Source organism: Lissotriton vulgaris, chromosome 6, assembly GCF_964263255.1.
Source record: "Lissotriton vulgaris chromosome 6, aLisVul1.2, whole genome shotgun sequence".
NCBI lineage: Eukaryota > Metazoa > Chordata > Amphibia > Caudata > Salamandridae > Lissotriton > Lissotriton vulgaris.
Window position 1 is genome coordinate 1,443,898,956 of NC_141694.1, and position 19,762 is coordinate 1,443,918,717.

At 46.6% G+C, this 19,762-nt stretch overlaps 1 protein-coding gene across 1 annotated transcript in view; it reads left to right on the plus strand.

Annotated features, from left to right (window-relative positions):
* Positions 1-19,762, plus strand: part of MTHFD1L (methylenetetrahydrofolate dehydrogenase (NADP+ dependent) 1 like) — an 884,753-nt gene that overhangs the window by 82,556 nt on the left and 782,435 nt on the right. Inside the window, exon 4 of the mRNA XM_086927571.1 lies at positions 8,157-8,293. Within this exon, the coding sequence (XP_086783697.1) occupies positions 8,157-8,293 (137 nt within the window). The remainder of the gene's footprint in view (positions 1-8,156; positions 8,294-19,762) is intronic.

Here is a 19,762-nt window from a genome sequence, read left to right on the forward strand (position 1 = left end):
TGGATTAGCAACTTCATATGTAGGATTTCAATGTAAAGAACTGGGGGGTGGAGTGGGATGTGTTACAGGCGAGTCTCTGGAACGCAAGAGGTAATACACTTGTTAGGAAGGTTGGTTGTAGGCCAAACAGGAAGAAGAGTTAGCCTTATTGTTTGACAGGAATGTACAAGTTGACTTGTTCTGGGTTTTCGATGAAAAGAAGAGGGTGCGGTGTAAAGGAACATTATGATATAGGATTAAGTGAAGAGTTGAGCAGGCTGGCATGGGCACTGGTTGGAGCAGGAAAAGGCTAGTGGAAGGATTTGGTGTGAAAAGGGAGTGTTGTGCTTGAGGGGCTTATGGATATGTGCTGTGTGGGTGTGCAGTGTATTGGTGATGTGATTTGGAATGTAGTTTAATACAAAGTGGGGGTTTGTGTAGGAGTGAAAGGGCCCTTTTGTGGATGTAGGGTAGTAATGTATGTAAGAATGTTTTGTAGAGTTGTCCAGTGTTTGGTGAGTGGGTGGCGGCAAAAGTGGCTTGTTTGCTCTGAATGATAGGTGTGTGTTGCGAGTTTGTGTACATGATTGTGGATGTAGATGGCCCCTAGTGTAGTTTTTTAGGTAGCAAAAGGGCAGCATTTCTGGTCCTACAAATAAGCAAGGCTGAGATGACATGGGGGGGTTTGCTATGTTTTGCAGATTTATAGATTGAGCTGTCACCCAGGAGGGTATCTTGGTGCCGAATAGGTGTGAGTCTAGCCAAATCTTTAGCCTAGTTAGACTGGTCAAAGCCAGGTCTTCAGCTTCGTGGAAAAAATACAATAAGTGAGGAGACACAGTAGAGTTCTGAATTCTCTGGAATCTTCTCATGGTTGATAGAGGGGGGGATAGCCGGGAATAGTAAGCAGAGAGTTCCGTGTGTAGTCTGTGAGACTTGATGGGTCCATAGAGGATTCTTCAGAAAAGAGAGAATGCTTGCATGTTTCCAGGCATCCGGGAAGTTTGCAGAAGAGTTAGAGGCTTTCAGAATGGGTGCGAGCATGGCACTGATGGGTTGCAGTCCTCTTGAGTAGGTGTGATGGAGGCAGGGGCCCGATTTGATATTTGACTGTTTCTGCTGGGGTGACGACGAGCCATGTGGTTAGCATAGGTTCTATGGATAAGTCTGAGGTATTTGTCGAGGTCTGTCTGGTTGTACGTTGAAGTTGCTATAAATGGCAGAGATTTTTGTTGCTGAAGGATTGAGACAGTGGCAAGGTTTATGTGAGGGGGTAATCAAAGTCTGAGGCAGCCTCTTGTGAGCTAAAATCCTTGAAGATGGCAAAGATGTCTTTGCTTCTGTTGGTACTGGTGTCAATGCATTCTGCCAGTGTAGGGTTTTTGGTGGTCTTAAGCATTTGGTGGTCTCATTTCAGGGCAGATTTGAATGTGCTACTGTCTCTGCCTTGTCCTGGCTCATTCTCCATTTGCGTTCTTATTGTTTGAGGGGAAGGTGCTTGTAAAACTGGTTGTGAGGTCACATGACCCTCTCTCAGCCTCTTTGGCTCACCTGCAGACGCAGAAAAGTGGTTTCCCAGCAAGCACCAAATGAGTCATTAAGTGCATCGCGATCACTTTCGCGGCCGCGTCACTTTCACGCCCATGCGGCCAATGCTTGTTTTTTGAGTTGCTAATAATGTATGTGTGCCATTTTATGTTTAAAAAAACATTCGGTCGAGTGTTCTGATGTAATGTATTGACCACACGCTGGACTTACTGGAATTTTAAACCACATGGTGGTGAGACCAATCTACAGTATCACAGGTATCAGGACTGCAAAAGTGCCCCTAGGGAACACCAGTTCTGCCTCAAGGGGAGTACCTTGGTATTAAAACGACAAAATACTGGTCAACCTACAAGAAAAAGGAAAATAGTGTGAATGTGACTGCTGCACACACTGTCTGATATTCAGCAATAATTGTACTGCTCTGTATTTCTGGTTACTTATATGTACTTCCATTTGCACCCAGAACACTATCAACCAGCCATTTTCAAAAACGTGTGTTTATTATTGATCAAATTACTTCTTTCGTGGCTATCCTTGTACATGACATAGAACATTTTCTGCAATAAATAAACGATTTTTTTGAAGTAGTCTGTCTAGATTGTTGTGCGCCTGATTTTGGAACACTTTGCTGATGCGAAAGGAATTTGGCCCTAAGACCACCCACAGTTTCTCTTTAGACTTCATCTTAACTGCACTCGTGAGACGTTCTCTGTCAAACTTGTGTGCTGTGAAAAGCTGCCATGGCTGCATTGCACTGGGACTTGGTATAGCATGTGCAGCGTTCACTGTAAGTGCTGGATTTTCCATGTCTGACCAAACTCGTTTTCTTGAATTCTTTTTACCCTAATAAGGATTTGTTTATTGTTTTTGCTTACTGCTCATGTGTTGCTCAAAGTCCTCTAGGTAGTAACTGGCTGATACATTACGAAATGCTAACTAACTCCTTTGACATTTCCAAGTTACATTTGCTTCTAGACTATACATATATATATTTTGCTTTGACAATAACCCTTAAACTGATGCATAAACATGTCTACTAGGCCACACGTTTATTTATTAAATACAGATATATGAACATCTATTCTTATACTTGCCAGTATTACGGAAAATGTCTTATTTTGCCAGGAAACTAGTGACATGTGGTACAAATGAAATTATCAGTTTGGTGCTTTGTAAAGACCAAATAAAGATGTACTGAATTTACTGTAATTATGCAGAAAGTAAAAATACTCAGATAAATTGTAGTGCAAGTATTCCCTTAGTACAGTAGAAATATGTTTTCAGTGCTACCATATTTTGAGGCTTACATCCTTTTCCTACTTTTGTAAGAGTAAGTAAAACGTGCTGTAAGAAAATAATTTCTTATTGGGGAGCAATATGACTAATGCTAGCAGAAAAAGTTGCCTATTGTATGCATTTTTCTGTTATGCGTGTAAACCGTAGCTGCATTTTTTTTTTACTCCGTTGTAGACCTAGCTAATGAGTCCGCCCTATATGGACAGCGGGTAGGGGCATCTCCAGTTTTATGTTGTGTAATGTTCCCTTGTTATACACACCTCTTGATTTATCTTCTGATGAATACATCTTAAAGCAAATTCTTTATCCTATGAATACTCCTTACTAGCATCATACTGATCTGGAAAGATTTTTCCCAGCAGTGACTCTCCAGCACCCCAGGTGGGGCAATTCAATGTCCAGGCATGACATCAGAGTATATGAGGCACCAGCCAGTGTGCTAACATCCGTCCTGTTTGTCCTTGCCTCATTGATGTAGTCCGATCCGCGCTCGGGAACAGTATCTCTCTGCGTCGTCTTCATTCTTTTTTCCCACTCATGGGAGGGCATCTCTGTGCCTCCCTGCTGGGGGCGGGGGTCGTGTCACGGGACCCACAGCTCCAGGTGCGCAACATCCATTGAACTCAAAGGGCTACACTACAGCCTGCTCCCCCAGACCCCACACCCCAGCCCCCTTCCCCAGCTCGTGTACGTGAGCCAACAGCTTCAGGGACACACACACAGTCACACCCAAGTACTTGACAGGTCTTTAAAAGACCTTTTACTTCTTAATGAGGCGTTGATGTTTTTCACACCTCGGTGTGAATTAGGCCTCCGCCGTGAGCACCCTCAGCCCAATGCCAGGAACTGCACTCTGCAGAATCTGCGACCCCCTTCCCAGGACTCCACGATCCCCCTGGGGGTCGGGCCCCACAGATTGAAGACCGCTGGTCTAGGGTGAGGACATGACGTCAAGGACTGCGGCTCCTCTGCCTTCATGCACATGTCTCAACACTTCCCCGATGCCCGACTTCTTCAACTTAAGGCGACTACCCTCGGTCCTAAGAATATGGTCCTTCTTCTTACCATTCACAAGTTGAGGCCTTCCAGCTAGCAAAATTGTTTTTTTTCAGAACCACTCCACAACCCTTTTGGCTACTTGCCGAGGAGAGGGACAGTTCCTGCAGGCTTGGTGACTGCAATGTCTCCTAATGCTGCATCTCCACAGGGTTCTGCCCTGCAGCATATGGTGATGTCAAATCTAGCAAGGTTCTTTCCATCTTTATTTTTTTTAAGCCCTCTTTCGGGTTTAATATTTGAAACTGAAAGCATTGTTGGCCTTTGAGTCAAATCCACTGCTGGCCAAGTAGTTGGTAGGGGAAAGAATAATCTGTGCTGCAAAGGAGTTGATCAGTGCTACTTTTAATGATGAACTCTATTGTGAACACCTCCTCAGCGCCTGATGTTGCTCCTGCTTGGAAAATAATTTTCGTTCACATTCAAGTGCTTTTGCTGCGTCGAGTGTAAGGACTGTGGATGATGACTGAAGCTAATCACCTCTGCCACCTTACAATACTGTTGCTGTCGTCTGCTTGAATTTGAAAAATGGGTGCCCCAGATACATCAGCAGAAAGGAGCATTTCCTATCCATCTGCCCTGTCTTTGCAGGAGGTTTCATCCTTTTACTACAGTTGTTCAACAGACAGAAAGAGACATTGGACCTAACAGTACCTTTTGCATAAATAGAATCTAACATTCTGATGGACATCTTTCAACCTTCCTCAGCAGCGGCTGGCCCCATTTGTCCGTTATGAGGCCCTCCTGGATCCTATCATGGCTGCCATGGCGAAACCCTTTCTGTGCTGGGCAGTCTAAAACCAAAATGGCAGATGTCATAGACCCACTATGGGTGACTCACACTTTCTTCCCATCTGTCACCAGAGTCTGGTTATTCTACCCTTGTCCTCAAAGCAGAATCCCAGTGACTTTCCCACAGTTCTCCTGGACAGGGAATACATGACATTTGGTGACCAGGTGCAAGTTTGACCCCCTGTCGGTTAATAATGGCTGCCTTTTAAACGGATATGTTCATGCCTTATGGGAACTGGTGAAACTTGCACTTACCAGCCAAGCAGATCAAAAATGTATTTTCTGACATAGTGAGCGATTCCTGGATGATTTAAAACAGGTCTTAAAGTGTGGTCTTGACTTTATGAACATGGTTACTCGGTCTGTTGGTATGGTTCTTACGCTGGGTCAGCATGCTTTGATGAGTCAGTTTAGATTTTCAGGAGATGTACAGTCTAAGCTCCTGAAGGATGCCTCCTCCTTGGAACGCTTCAAGAAAAGCGTTGCAACGGTTTGCACCATAGGCCTGGTCTCCCCAGATCCTGTAATTTTGCAATTCCACCAGCAATATTGAAAGTTCTGTGGTTAGTGTAGAATAGTTTTTTCTCCTCAAATGCAGCCATCTCAGCCCATCCAGACACCACACAGACTATGTTGCTCCTTTCGGGAAAGGGGTCGATCAAGAGTATTTCATAAGCAGTTGCAGCAGATTCACTCTCTGACCCGAACGAAGCTTCTGCCTCTTCCAAACCCTTCTGCTCTTCCATCTAACAAGATCACCTTTTGGTGGAAGGAAGAGTCTCCAGCTCTGCCACCCGTTTGGTAACAAATGATTGATACATTGCTCATTTAGCGGATCAGTTGGGGCTGCACCCTTTGTTGCAGCGGTAGTTACTGCAGCGTGCTAAGACCATGGCACGCGACAGTGACTGACGTGTTATCTGCACGCGAGGGCTCGCACTGCCGATCTATTCTCTCCCCATTGGTTCCCTAACATTCCACAGACAATTTGCACCGTTATACCGTTAAGTTTATGCCGTTACACAAACCTAGCACTGACAGTTACCCCTGAGCTGCGGGGCCATTCTCATGTGTAGTGACTGTGGCATTAAAACTTCTTTCTACAATCCACGGCGATCCTGCCTCGTTATTACAAGTGGCAACAACAAGTGGCGATTGAACAGCCCCTCACATCAAGCAACATTCATCATTCTTTTCGGAAGAAAACTGACTTGCAGATGGTGTAGCTCTTTCACCGTCAACTCCACTTCTTGATGGGTGTACATCTCAGACGCTGTTTCCTGCCTCCTGATTAACCTACAGTGAGCTTCAACCTGTGATCTTCAGGAGTCCTACGCGGTGAGATTTCTTTTGCTGATTTATTGCAGGAGACTTGTAGAGCCTTTGCATGCACACATTGAAATGATGGTGGGATCTGAACAATATCTGGTTGTGATCCTCTTATTTGGTTGAGCAGCCTCATGCTTCTTTACAAACCTGTTAGCAGTTGTGGTGGTCTGGAGCCCATGTACTCCCTATGTGGGTGACTCACTGATGAAGGCCGAGTCTCCAACACTGGCCCATGATTATCTTCAGTGACTTCTATCGCTCCTACTCATAGGATAAAATTGACTGGATCGGTGCTCGACGCGACCCTCGTACTCTTTTCTTCCTCCTCAGAGCACTGTGGATTTTCAGGAGATTATTGTGATATGTCTCTTGCAAGGTCCTGCAGATCTTGGTCTTGTGCCTGCTAGGCCTCATGCCTAGTGGATTCCATTGGTGCCTCACGTCAGGTGGCAAATCAGAGTCCTACTGTGGTGTCTGAGGAGGCAGAGGTTGCTACACCCAAGAAGACTCTTGGTTCAGGTGTGGATTTTTCAGTCAGTGCTTCAGGATCTGCTAAGGGGTGACCCATTCAGCGTCCCACAAGATCAGGCTACCATTGTCATGGATGCCTCCTCGCTGGAGTGCTCATGTGTATGATATGATGCAGAGCATTTGGTGCACATTAGAGCAGCACCTGCACATAAATGTGCTCAAGCTGCAGGCTGTTCGTCTTGGCCTAAAGTTATTACTCCCTTCCATCTCCAGGGGCAATGTTCCAAATTCTGTTGGAAATATCACTCCCGTGTATTTTATCAACAAGCAGGACAGTGTTGAGTTATAGACTGTGTTGGGAGGTTATTTTCCTACGTGCCTATATTTAGGTTAGCAGGTCTGTAATTTCACAATTTGAAAGAGGAGGGATGGACCATTGTGAGGAGACTTAGCATTAAGCTGGTCACCGACTGCTCTCCTCTAACTCTCCCCCAAAACAATAAGAAAATCTTCTAAGTGTGCAGCTGATGTGCAGCAAGACATAACCCGGAAGCCCACTTTTTGAAGGGGTTTCCAGCTCGCCTTGTGTTGCACTGTGTAATATTGACTCTTCACTGCATGACCGTGTAAAAATAGCAAAATATCGTTTGACTGAATAGTGAATAGTGTTGGCTGGTCTGCTTCCACTAAGTGGCCGTTCAGGGTCTATATCCACCCTCTCTAGCTGTGCAAGTGCAGTTTCTTCGCATGTGTAAGGTTCAGTTAAAAGGTCACCTATTGGACCCCAGGAAGTCTGAGAGCTGGGTAGTAAGGACAGGCAGCAGGTTCAGCAAACTGAGCCCCTTCCCAGGATACCTTACTGGAAGCCATTTCTGTACAAGAATCGCGCACTGAGAATAATTATTGAACACTAGATTATTCCAAGAGAGGGCATGTGGGAAATTACTGAACCTCCTGGACAGGAACCTGGATCATGTGGACACTAGGTGTAAGTTTTTCAATTTGTTTGATGGTTATGGCCTAGGAACTCTGGGATTCAGACTCCCACGCCAAATGAGTATGTACATCCCTCAGTGAGCTCGGAGGAGATCCTGCTTGGGAGAATCTCTGGAAATCTGGTACCAGCTTAGTATGGCAATCGGGATCAAGCTTACATTTATTTCTACATTTTAGACAATTGTGACTCTTATGCACACAATCGAAAACATTGCATTATAGCAATTTGGATACACAATAGCAAAGAGCAAAACAAATCTACACCATATCTCTAGATCAGATGGAGATGAAGCCATACATGTGGTGCGTGTCAAGCCCACCAGTGGATCTCCTTCTAGAAGGTAAAAATCGAACTCCCTGTTCTTAAAATAGGAAATCTGAAAGATCAACATTTTGATAGGGGAACCGAGGCCAGTACCAAAGGGTCTCATTTGAGCTTCTTTCCATTAGTTTAATTTTTCTTGGCTTTTTTTTGTTTCTTTCTGACACACGAACATTGACTCGGAAGGTCTAGGTTGGGTACAAACCTGGTGCTGGGACTAATGACTGGGTTGATGGAATGGGCTAAATAACCACAGACAAACAGCGCCATGTTTACAGTGGAAGGTTTAAAACAGTAATAAACTAGGTGGGTGAAATACAAATGTTCTCTGAGATGTGATGAATAATAATTGGTCTCACTTCCTTAGGATAACGCCCACACCACTTGGAGAAGGAAAAAGCACTGTGACTATTGGTCTGGTACAAGCGCTGACCGCTCACACGAAAGTAAATTCCTTTGCTTGTTTGCGGCAACCCTCACAAGGCCCTACCTTTGGAGTTAAAGGTATGTGAAAGGTTTTTAAGTTTCTCTTTAGAAATTGAATAATTTTATGTTATGTTTTGGATGCCTACTACGATGAAATGCCATATGTATCCTAGTGGAATCTAGAAGTTGATATTTCTACTCTTTGAACCTTTGAATTTCTACTCTTGGAATCCATGAGCTGCCTGTGTTGCTAAGCAACTAAGATGCTAGAAAAAAGTGGTATATCAGAACGGTGATCCCCAGTAACACAATATCAGCAATTTTAAATACCGAATGGTTGTTTATTCGTAACCAAAGAAATGATTACGAGAAAGGAAAATCAAACTTAACAGCGCAATGGGTGAAGGTGACAATACTTGCTTGGTGCTCTTTTAGGTGTTACACACATGATAATAGTGGTCAAAGTGCGTATACAGCACAAGAACAACACAGACCATTACAAATTGATAAACCGTGCAAAACAGAGGCTGTAACAACAGTATTCAAAGGTACAGAGAAGTCCGGGGTCCTGGATGGAATTGCCCGCATATGTTATTAGCTCGAGGCACTGCACCTTTCCAGCCTCGTAACTGTAATTGTCCAATGAGGGTTTTGAGTATGTACTCCTCCTTAGATGATACAGATAATTTCAATCATGCAGATGATTTACTTTTTTAGGTTCTGGTGTTTTTAAAGAGAGGCAATTGTCTTGTGTTGTCTTTTTAAAATGCCTCTATTAGTTACATCCTTATTATTCGAGAAGTAATGTTTTTTGTACTCTTGGGGTGCAACAGCCGACATAGTTTCGCCCTAGGTGATCCATAAGACCAGGGCTTTCTCAATGCTTATTAACTATTCAGAAGATCAGAGAACAGTTTCCTTCTGATACAGTACATTGGTCCTCAATCAGAATACAATAAACGCTGAAAACATTCAGCCGGGTCTGCCTTTTGGCTCTGACTCCCAGGAAAGTCTCTATCACTTCCTATGGTAGAGTCTGAGTCTCAATTCCATTCTTCTCTAACCTATCGGAGAGAGCCTACCAGTAGACGTTCTGACCTAAGTGGATATCGGGGGCATCACCTGGACTCAAAGGTTTTTTTAGGAGCTGGAAAGTTTGATGGTAAAAGCTTCAAGGCACTTGGGGTAGAAATACTGTAGATGCGTGTGAAAAGTCTGGAATAGGAGGAGCGAGTATTCCATAGTGCTCCAAACGAAGGTCAGTGGTAAGCAGGTGCTCGAGTAAAAAAGATGAGAAGTGCCTGCAAATGATAGTGTTGTGGGACCATGGTGTACTCCAAATGGAAGGTCCAAACTGTCAGGGGGAGCAGGCGCTTGCACGGCTAGCACAGGGAGCTCCCCACGGGGAACTGTCCCCTGGAGGCAAGCGTGACTGATAGCGAGGAACCTCCCGATCAGCAGCCCACTGGAGAGCTCGGGCAAGTGATGAGCTCTGGGCCACAGCATGTGAAAAGGTGGTAACATGTTTTATCTAGCAATGGACTTCTGATTTCTCAGGCTTGTTTTTTGAAAAATCCTTTGTTTGAACCTGGAAATTCTCATAGAAATAATAAAAAAAAATCGCTGTAGTAATTTTATTAAGCAGCCAGTGTTGTCTTTGTGCATTTTTTCTAAAGCCCAATGTCTGGGTGGCATAATAGCATCCTACCACAGTAGCCATCTCAGATTATTTCTCAGCATGACACTTACAAGACAGCAAAGTAGTGTTTACATGATTTAGAACCATTTTCCAGGTTCAAACTATTATTTTGAACACTTTTGGTATGTTTTCTGATTTAACATTTTCTGTATTAGGTACATATCCTTCTATTATTTGGACCTTTGCTCTTATTTCAAGATTTGATGTTTACGGAGGACTACTTTTTTTTGCGAAAACTTGAAAGGCCGTGTCTAACCTGCTCAGATTCACTAACAAAACATGGATATTGACAAAAAAACCTGGAGGATAAAATCCCATGAAGAAGATGGTCTCTGAAAATATGGGTTTAGATAAGAATCCATTTAAACTATTTGTCTTTATCATGAGAAGCATGACATTCATACTGAGGTATGTTCTTACTTCTCCGTAAATGCATAAAATGAGAGGGCTATGAGCCTTAGCTTGATATAGTCCATCACGATTCTTTGTAATTTTCAGATGTGTAAGCCTGTGATGGGAAGAGGATAGGGTGGCATTTCTTCCACTCCACCCCACCGTTTCAAAATTAAAAGCAGGAAATCCATTTAAAACATTGTTGGCTTGTTAAACCTCAGGAGCATTTCGTCCATGAACATATTATATACTGGATCAAAGATGAAGAGCGGTCTGCCGGCTATGGGGAATATGCAGATTCAACTTTCCGAAATTGTAATTATTTAAATTCTAAGATTCAGTGCTTTGACCTGGAGTTAGCTTGGTTCCTGGTGACTGCAGTCATATAATCTGAACCATCTGCAGCAACCTCTTGCATGAATGCAGCGATGAAGCTCACCAATTATCCTGTTTTGTTGGGGCATAAAAATATGCATTGAAGAATAAATAATAGGTACATGGCCTATGAAGTAACTTAGAGTACACTGCAAAAATAAGAGGATAGTGGTAATGAATGGCATATAAAGGCTGCAGAGGTTAATCGTGTCAGTCACTAATGGAATGGACACAGCGATATGTAGACACAATTGATTAGCGGGTTTAAACCCCAAATGAATAGCCGTAGATGAAATATCATGCTGCTGATAGTGGTGGTGATATAAGACATGAAAATGTAAGACTTTAGATGGCTTCTTCATGAAGCTCTTTTTGACCATGATACAAATCACTGCCACTCTGAATATAGTGATTAATATGGCTCTCTAATTCCCAAGCTGAACAAGGGTGACCAGCCAAAGCTCTTCACAGCATGAATTTACTGGCTGCAATGAAGCCTATTAAAGGTATGACGAAGTAAGTATAATAGGAGAATAACACCATGTCTTCACTTTCTATTTCTTCTATAAAACTTCATTTGGGATTTAGAATAGCACGATTTTTGGATGTTCTCTGCAACTGTCAAATTCTCCATCCAATCATCCCATGAAGTTATGGGTTCTGGGATGGGAAATTACTTTCAAGATTTGGAATTTGCCTGTGCTAAACTCTCCAGATTTTCAGGAGTTCATTTCTGCCAATTTTGAAGAGTTTTAGGAAAACAATAACTCTGCACTAAAAGTGTGTATTCAAGGTGTAATTTCCTTAGGGACTCATAAGCTAAAAAACCCTAACTAAGGGAAGGGATGCTAATAAAAAACAAAGTATATGAAGGTCTGCATAACAATCGTGCTAACTGGTGGGCATGGCTAGGCGCCCACCAAAACGGCTGCACACTAAGACTGCTCTGTAGCTGGCAGTGAGGAATCCCTTTTATCCGTCCGCATGTTAGTCTGTGCCCAGCCAGCCTGTGTCTGCGGTGGGTGCTGCCATTCCTGGCTGCCAGATTGGGGTGCTGGCAGCAATTTCTTGGCCCTGAAGATCTAAAAAGAAGCAGTGTCTCCTGTGAGGTGGGGGGCCCAGGTGACGGCAGATTGTGGTGCAGCACCCTGGTGAAGCAGTGGTGGGGCCAGGGACCACTCCCCTGGATCTCTGCCTCCCGCAGGACCATCCAAAAGAGGTGAGAGCGAGGATTGTTGCAGAGGAGGCCAGAGGATGGACCACTAAGCTGCTGAGAGAAGCCTCTCCAACAGAGGCCCCCTGACTCCTTTGTGCACTCAGCCACATAGTGAGGCTGGGCCTGGTACGGCAACAGCAGCCCTAGCGGGTGCTAGGACGTGCTGCAAACTGGCGAACATGCTGCCCCTGGGGCAGACGAGCCTGCAGGGCAGAGCAGCGAAAATTGAAACCCACTAGACAAACAGCGGGTCTACATCAAAAACAGTGTGTCTCCCCCCCCCTATCCTCCTCCCCCACCCAACTAGGCCAGGCCATCGGCAAGCAATCCTGGGGTTCCAGGGAGTGTCTCTCCCCTGCCCCAACTCCCCTCTCCCTTGAAGGTTGCTTGTGATACTCATTGGAGTGGCTTAGATTTTGGGACCTCCTCTCCCCCGCCCCTCCAACCTCGCCCCACGCAGTACCTGGAGTTGCTGGAGGACTGTGGTTGCGAAGCGGCAACCACTGGGGGAATCGACATAGTGTGGTGGTGGGGTTTATGTCTGGGGCCTACCCAAACGAAGTTACAGGGGGGCCACCAGGAGGGCCCACCCAAACAGATTTATGGTGAGCAGAGGAGTCATGGGGAGAAATAGTGCACGGAGGTGACTGAGCACTTCTGTCACTGTGCCAGACATTAGAGATGGTGCTTTCATCCTAAATCCTGCGAAGAGATCATCAGCACAGTTCCCCTTACAGAACTCTACCTCTGTGAATAGCTCCATGTGTCAGGGGTGCAAGCGGAGTATTGCAGGCTCTTGGCTGAATGAGGATTGGACAGTAAAGTAGGGGGAACCCCCTCCTTATAGGCCCTGTCAATGAACTGATTTGCTCTGGCAGGCAAGACCGCAAACTGTGGCCGGGCTCTAGTACGGAGGTGCTTGCAGAGATGCCTGGCCCTGAGGAGTAAGTCATAGACATCCAGAAGCCACCCTGCTGTTGCGGTCTGAGAGCGCTGATCAGAAAGAAGATGAACAGTGGTAAAGGCCTGAGGAGCGGTGCAGACGAGGGTAAACAGGATGGGACCCAATGACATGGTAAGAAATAGAGGCCTTAAACCTATGCAGGAAAACGACCTGGACAAATATGCAGTACATGGAGGTGTGGAGGGGGGAGACACTACTGACGACAAGAGAATGGAGTCCCAACCCACAAGTGAATCTTCATTGTTTGAACTTGTGGCTGCCATGCAGGACCTCAGGGATACCATGTAGCCCAAGCTGGATGCGCGCACAGTGGATGTCCATCTTCTTTGTGCAGACTCTAGGTAGATCACTGAAAAATTCATAGTGGCAGAGTCACAAATCAACATGCTACAGTCAACTACCAAAAGACCAAGTCCAGAGCCTAACCAAGAACACCATTGTTTTAGTCAAGCTGGAAGATCAAGAATGGAGAACGAGGCGCAACCGCATTAGAGTGATAGTAGTCCCCAAGGAAGTGGAGGGACCCAGCGCTGATCGTTTTGGAGGACCTCATAGTTAACACTCCTAGTCCCAAGCGACTCTCCAACTTCTTCTCAATATAAAGAGTGCATAGGACATCGATGCCCCCACCATGGCAGGACAATTATTGCCAGGGTTTTCAACTATAGAGATCGCAATGCGATCCTCCAAGCAGCCTGCTCTTCTGGAGGCCTGAAATACGAAAACGCTACTATCTGCTTTTTTCAAGACTTTACATTTCAAGTCAAACAGCTGCAGAACTTTGAGGAGGTTAGGAAAGTGCTCAGAACCACCTAAGAACTTAAATATATAATGCTTTATCCAGCCCGATTGCGTGTGGCTGTGGAGTCCCCTGTCTCCTATGATGTTTGCGCTGGCACTCGAGGTGCTTGTGGCTCAGCTCTGACAAGATCCACTCATACTTGGAGTGCATTGTGATGTGGGGTGGGAAGAAGGTATCACCCTTTATGCAGATGATGTATGCCACTCAGCTGATCCTCTCCATAGATAGAATATTGCAAATCTTCCGAGACCACTCAGTGTATTGTATTAATTGGCGTAAGTCCCTAATCTTCCTCCTGGCAGGGAGCCCTCCCAGACTTCACTCCTGCTGCCTGGCACTGCTGACGCTGAATGGTTTTGGATACATTGAGTTCTATGTTACTCGCGCCTCTAAGGAATTCCTGCATAGGAATCTGTTCCAGTAGCTGAACAGACTTCGTAGGGACGTAGAACACTGGAGGAATCTTTCACTCTTGTTGATGGGCAGAGCTGCTTTATACAAAATGATCCTCCCACACCTCCAGTATATACTCCAAAACAGACCCTATAGGATTCCCCAGAATTTTGGGGGAAATTTACCATAAGGTAAGAGTATCGTTATGGAAAGGAAGCAACTCCTGCATCACACTGTAAGCTCCAAAGGGGATGTATGATGGAGGATTGGCAGTCACAGGCATACTTAAGTACTATTGGGCCGCAAAACTGATGGCAGTCAATGATTGGTTGTTTGCTAATTGTGACAAACCGGCATACCAGGTTGATCACAGGGGTACTTGGCAGTTCTCTAAAGACAGAAACGCGAGTGGGATTTTCTGATTCATATGTAGATGGTGAGAGAAGCTACCAACTATCTAGGGCAGGGGTATAAGTTCACTATTCAGACCCCACTATGGGACAGAACCTTTTGAAGGAGGTGGGTGACTTGAAATGTTTTTCGAACTGGGCTTTGATTGGCATACAGCGTCTGGTAGATGTCTGGCCAAGCGCTGGTGACATTCGATGTCCTGCACCAAGAATATGAAATGTTGGAGACTGATCCTTATAGGTGCCTACATCTTGGACATTCCCTTAGGAGACATGTAGTGGAAGGGGAACAACTGCCGGCCCAGCGCTGTTAAAGTATTGCCTCCTCACAGACCCCCTGACGGGAAAGGCTATTTCAACTCTATATTAAATAAAACTTGTCATTTCCCCTGACCTAATAGTGGCACCGAGAGAGGCCTGGGAAAGAGACCGTGGAGTCTTAGATGACTATCATTGGGCAGAGGCCCTACAAGGCCCACAAGAGGTAGCGATTTGTACTAGTTTTAGATTAGTGCAATTGAGAATCCTGCATAGATATTACTACTCTATAGTTCTTCCGAAGATAGGAAGGCTAGGACTCTGCACTCTGTCTACGGGATTGTGGACAGGATGGCACATTTTTCCACACCCTATGGGGATGCCCAATATTGCAACACTATTGGGAGGAGTTGGTGCGGAGAATGGCTCGGTGCTTGCCCTGGTGGTTCTGCTAGATGCAAAGTGTCTCCCCTTGACTATAACGAGAAAAGCTGTCAAAAGTATCACGAAGAGTGGGACCAAGTATTGTATGAGGATCACACTGAGAAAAAATCTTTAGGACCCTCAATAGTTCTTTTCGGTCAATGGCATATTTTTTGTTCGCCATCGACGTACTAATCGCCGGCAGGTCATCGGTGGTTCTTTTTCTCCACCAGGAGGCAGTCTCCCTGCTCGGAAAGACTGTGTGGGATCCGAATCAGAAAGTGATATAAAATTACCTGCTACCCAACACCTTTATGATTTAATTAAAGTACGATTGGTGATTTGCTCAGCCAAACTCTCATGCACACTTTGCATGTTCTCAGGCTGCTTGGAGAACATGCAAAGTGCGCATGAGTGTTTGGCTGGCCCAAGAGGGCTGGTCAAACATTCATGCACACTTTACAGAGTGCCACCACTCCTTCCCCTGCTCTGAGAGCAGAGCAGTCCCGTGCCGCAAAGACGCAGGAACAAATAAAATGATAACATCCAGTTATCATTTTATTTTTCCTTCATTTCCACTGCTAAAAGCAGTGGGGCGACGCACTGAGCGGTCAATTATTGAATGGCACTTTCTGTAGAGTCAACTAAGGTGTACAAACAACAATCACTCAAACAAAACAAAGCCATAAACTAGCAATGAAAATGTTGTGCTAGCAAAGTAAATACATGAAAGAAGGCACATTAACTCTCCTCCCGTAAATTAGACATTCTGTTGCACCTGCATTCTGAAAGGATTATTTAATGCCTCGTCATTAAAACGTAATAGAAATACCTATCGGACAAGGTAACAACTGGAAATGCAATGGCCTTCGCAGAACAGTTCATCCAAGCAGTGGCGCACGAAGGAACTAAAATAAAAGCTGATGGCTAAAGTGGGATAACCCAAATCCCCCTATCTCCCTTTGTACTTCTTTCAGTCCTTTTTAGGTCTCGGTAATATCCGGTCGCAGACCGGATGTCCGAGAATTATTGTCTCTTAGTGTGGCAGCTTAAACCCGCCTCCCTCCTCGTCTCTCTCCCATTGGCTGGCTTCCTAAACGGAAGCCAGCCATTGGAGGAGAGAGCCATCACTCCGATTTAGCCCCGTCTTTTTCGGATTCGGGGGCGTAAATTTTGCTGTTCTTTAGACAGTGACGTCATCCGTCACTCAGAACAGCAAAACACGCCCCCGAATGCGAAAATTACCATGCGGAGAAAGATGGTGGTTGTTTCCAGAGCTGCTCTGCTCGCCCCCCCTCAGCTCTCCTTCGTCCCGCTCCCCCCCTCCCTCCGCTCGCAGCTCTCCTTCGTTCCGCTTCCCCCCCCCTCCCTCCGCTCGCAGCTCTCCTTCGTTCCGCTTCCCCCCTCCCTCCGCCCGCAGCTCTCCTTCGTTCCGCTCCCCCCCCTCACCCTCCCCCCCGCAGCTCTCATTCGTCCTGCTTCCCCCCTCCGTCCCCCGCAGCTCACCTTCGTCCGGCTCCCCCCCCCCCCCCCCACCTCCCTCGTGGACCTGATGGATGGGCTGCAGCTTGTCTCTCTATGCGCTTCTCGGCAGCACCTCCTGCGCATACATAAATAATAAATAAATAAACATGTTTCAGGCAAAATGCGGTCAGTCCGTGTCCCGTGTAAATACATATCTCAGGACTGTGACTCCCGGCCGTCAGTAACATATGTAGATTGGGGCAGTAAGACACATAGGACGGGAGCGCCCCCTTGTGGCTGTAAATTAATACATTCTGTGTGTATTAATGTATGTATGCCACCCACCCACTAGTGACGTACCCAAGGGGCCAAGACGTGGTGAGTGATGCGGCATGTGGGTAAATCGGTTAACTATGATAACAGGAGGCCTGGGTTCTGCTCCCGGCTGCACCACTTCAACAAGTGGTTTGATTCCGCACAAATAACATTCTCTCTCAGTGCTTATGCATTTTAATGTGCCGAATGTGATTAGAAACAGACTCAACGCCACTATTAAGCCTACTTCTGGGCCCGGCATTAGGAAGTAACGTCAGCTTGCACTGTGAGGTGACTGTAGTGATTAATTAGTGGCGGTGGTGAAAGGCGATGGATGAACGAAGGGTGAATGACACGTGGGCTTTGGCGGTGGTGAAAGCAGATGGATGAAGGGTGAATGACACGTGGGCTTTGGCGGTGGTGAAAGCGGATGGATGAAGGGTAACTGACACGTGGGCTTTGGCGGTGGTGAAAGGGGATGGATGAAGGGTGAATGACACGTGGGCTTTGTTAGTGATGAAAGGTGATGGATGACTGTGAATGACACAGGGTTTTGGCGGTGATGAAAGGAGATGAATGAAAGGTGAATGACCCGGGGGCTTTGGTGGTAATGAAAGGTGATGGATGAAGGGTGAATGACGCGTGGGCTTTGGCGGTGGTGAAAGGGGATGGATGAAGGGTGAATGACACAGGGGCTCACCTTCGTCCTGCCCCACCCCCCCACCTCCCTCGTGGACCTGATGCATGGGCTGCAGCGCGTCTCTCTGTGCGCTTCTCGGCAGCACTTCGACCTCTTGCGGCCACCACCACAAGTAATCGCCAAGCTGGTTGGAGCACCCTAGCAGAAGGCCCTTGCCTAATCAGCCCAAACGACTGCTAGCAACAGCAAACGGCCAGAGGCCCTCCTTTCCAACCTCTGACTTAGGAACCCCCTGCAGAATAAATGTGTGCCGAAGTCAGACAGTGCAATCAAAATGCATTCTCGGCTCTAAATCCGCAGGATTGTGAACGATTAACACAGTCGCGCCGGAGCCAATAAACTCATGCCCGCCGTGTTGGACTGCTTACCAGGAAGCCAATCTTACCAACTTTTTGGGAGCTTCTGAGCAATAATGCCAGCTGGCTAGCGAGGGGGTTTTCAAGGCACGAGTCGGGGGGCATGCATAAGATAAATAAGCAACAACCATGGCTTTGTTGGCGAGCAGCATATTGAAAATGTTTCATTTGGGCTGGGGGGGGGGGGCCGGGCCGGGGATGTAGTAAATAATAACAGTCTCCTTATTTCCGGGAGGGGTAATGGAAGCCTGGATTGTAAGAGGGATTCAAGCTCGGCACATGCTGATGACTGCACTTGTCAGCAGCCAGCGTTGAACCCGTGAGTGGCTTGTGTGAGGAACGCTGCTCCCCGCGGCTTTACACCATACTTTATTTGAGATAGCCTAGGCGGTTGAGGCACCGGCTGTAGAGATCTATGGATGTTGGCGGGGAGAACCGGGGTGTGTAGCGAACAGTGATGCGGGGTGGTTTCGGTGGCGGAATTATGCTGTCATTTGTAGAGCGGTTTTCCCTGTAAACATGTTGTAGATGCATTAAATGTAATGTCCGCTTTTGGGGAATGAGGGGTTATTATTTAACCTCTTGGCTGCTAGGCGTTTTCCCGCTGTGTGCTGGAAATTCCATTTTAGTGGCACTATGACGAGCTCAGCTCGTCATCAGCACACGACACCCGTGGGTGATGACGAGCTGAGCTCGTCATCAGCATCGAAAGGGTTAAATGCTCTCCCCAGATTCTTTTTCTGTATCCTGCCTATTCCTGAATTCTTCGGTTTCGCTCCGTTAGCGAAGCACCGGCTTGAAATGCAAACAATCCCTCCCCTCAGTCCCCCAGCACGCAGGTCGCCAGCAGAGGGCAGGCAGGGCCAGGGGTTTAGGTGGGATGGAAAAACTGGGGTGTCTCAAAGGGGCGCAGTCGATGGAATTAAGAGCTTCGAGCTCGGCACATGCTGATGACTGCACTTGTCAGCAGCCAGCGTTGAACCCATGAGTGGCCTGTGTGAGGAACGCTGCTCCCCGCGGCTTTACACCATACTTTATTTGAGATAGCCTAGGCGGTTGAGGCATCGGCTGCAAAGATCGATGGATGTTGGCGGGGAGCACCGGGGTGTGTAGCGAAGAGTGATGCGGGGTGGTTTCGGTGGCGGAATTATGCTGTCATTTGTAGAGCGGTTTTCCCTGTAAACATGTTGTAGATGCATTAAATGCAAAGTCCGCTTTAGGGGAATGAGGGGTTATTATTTAAATGCTCGCCCCAGATTCTTTTTCTGTAGCCTGCCTATTCCTGAATTCTTCGGTTTCGCTCCCTTAGCGAAGCACCGGCTTGAAATGCAAACAATCCCTCCCCTCAGCCCCCAAGCACGCAGGTCGCCAGAAGAGGGCAGGCAGGGCCAGGGGTTTAGGTGGGATGGAAAAACTGGGGGGTCTCAAAGGGGAGCAGTCGATGGAATTAAGAGCTTTGCTTAAACGCGTCAACTAGTATTTTGCTGCCTCGGTCATTGCATCCAGATAGAGTGTTGAGGGCAGAGTGTTGAGGGCAGAGTGTTGAGGGCAGAGTGTTGAGGGCAGAGTGTTGAGGGCAGAGTGTTGAGGGCAGAGTGTTGAGGGCAGAGTGTTGAGGGCAGAGTGTTGAGGGCAGAGGGCAGAGTGTTACAGAGACACGTCCTTAGCCGTGGGCTGCATGCAGGATGCTGCTAAACTACCAGCTCCTGCTTAACAGGTGCACGCCCACGCACTAGACGCTGTTGGTGGTCGGAGGCAGTGTACTAGCTGAAATTAAGA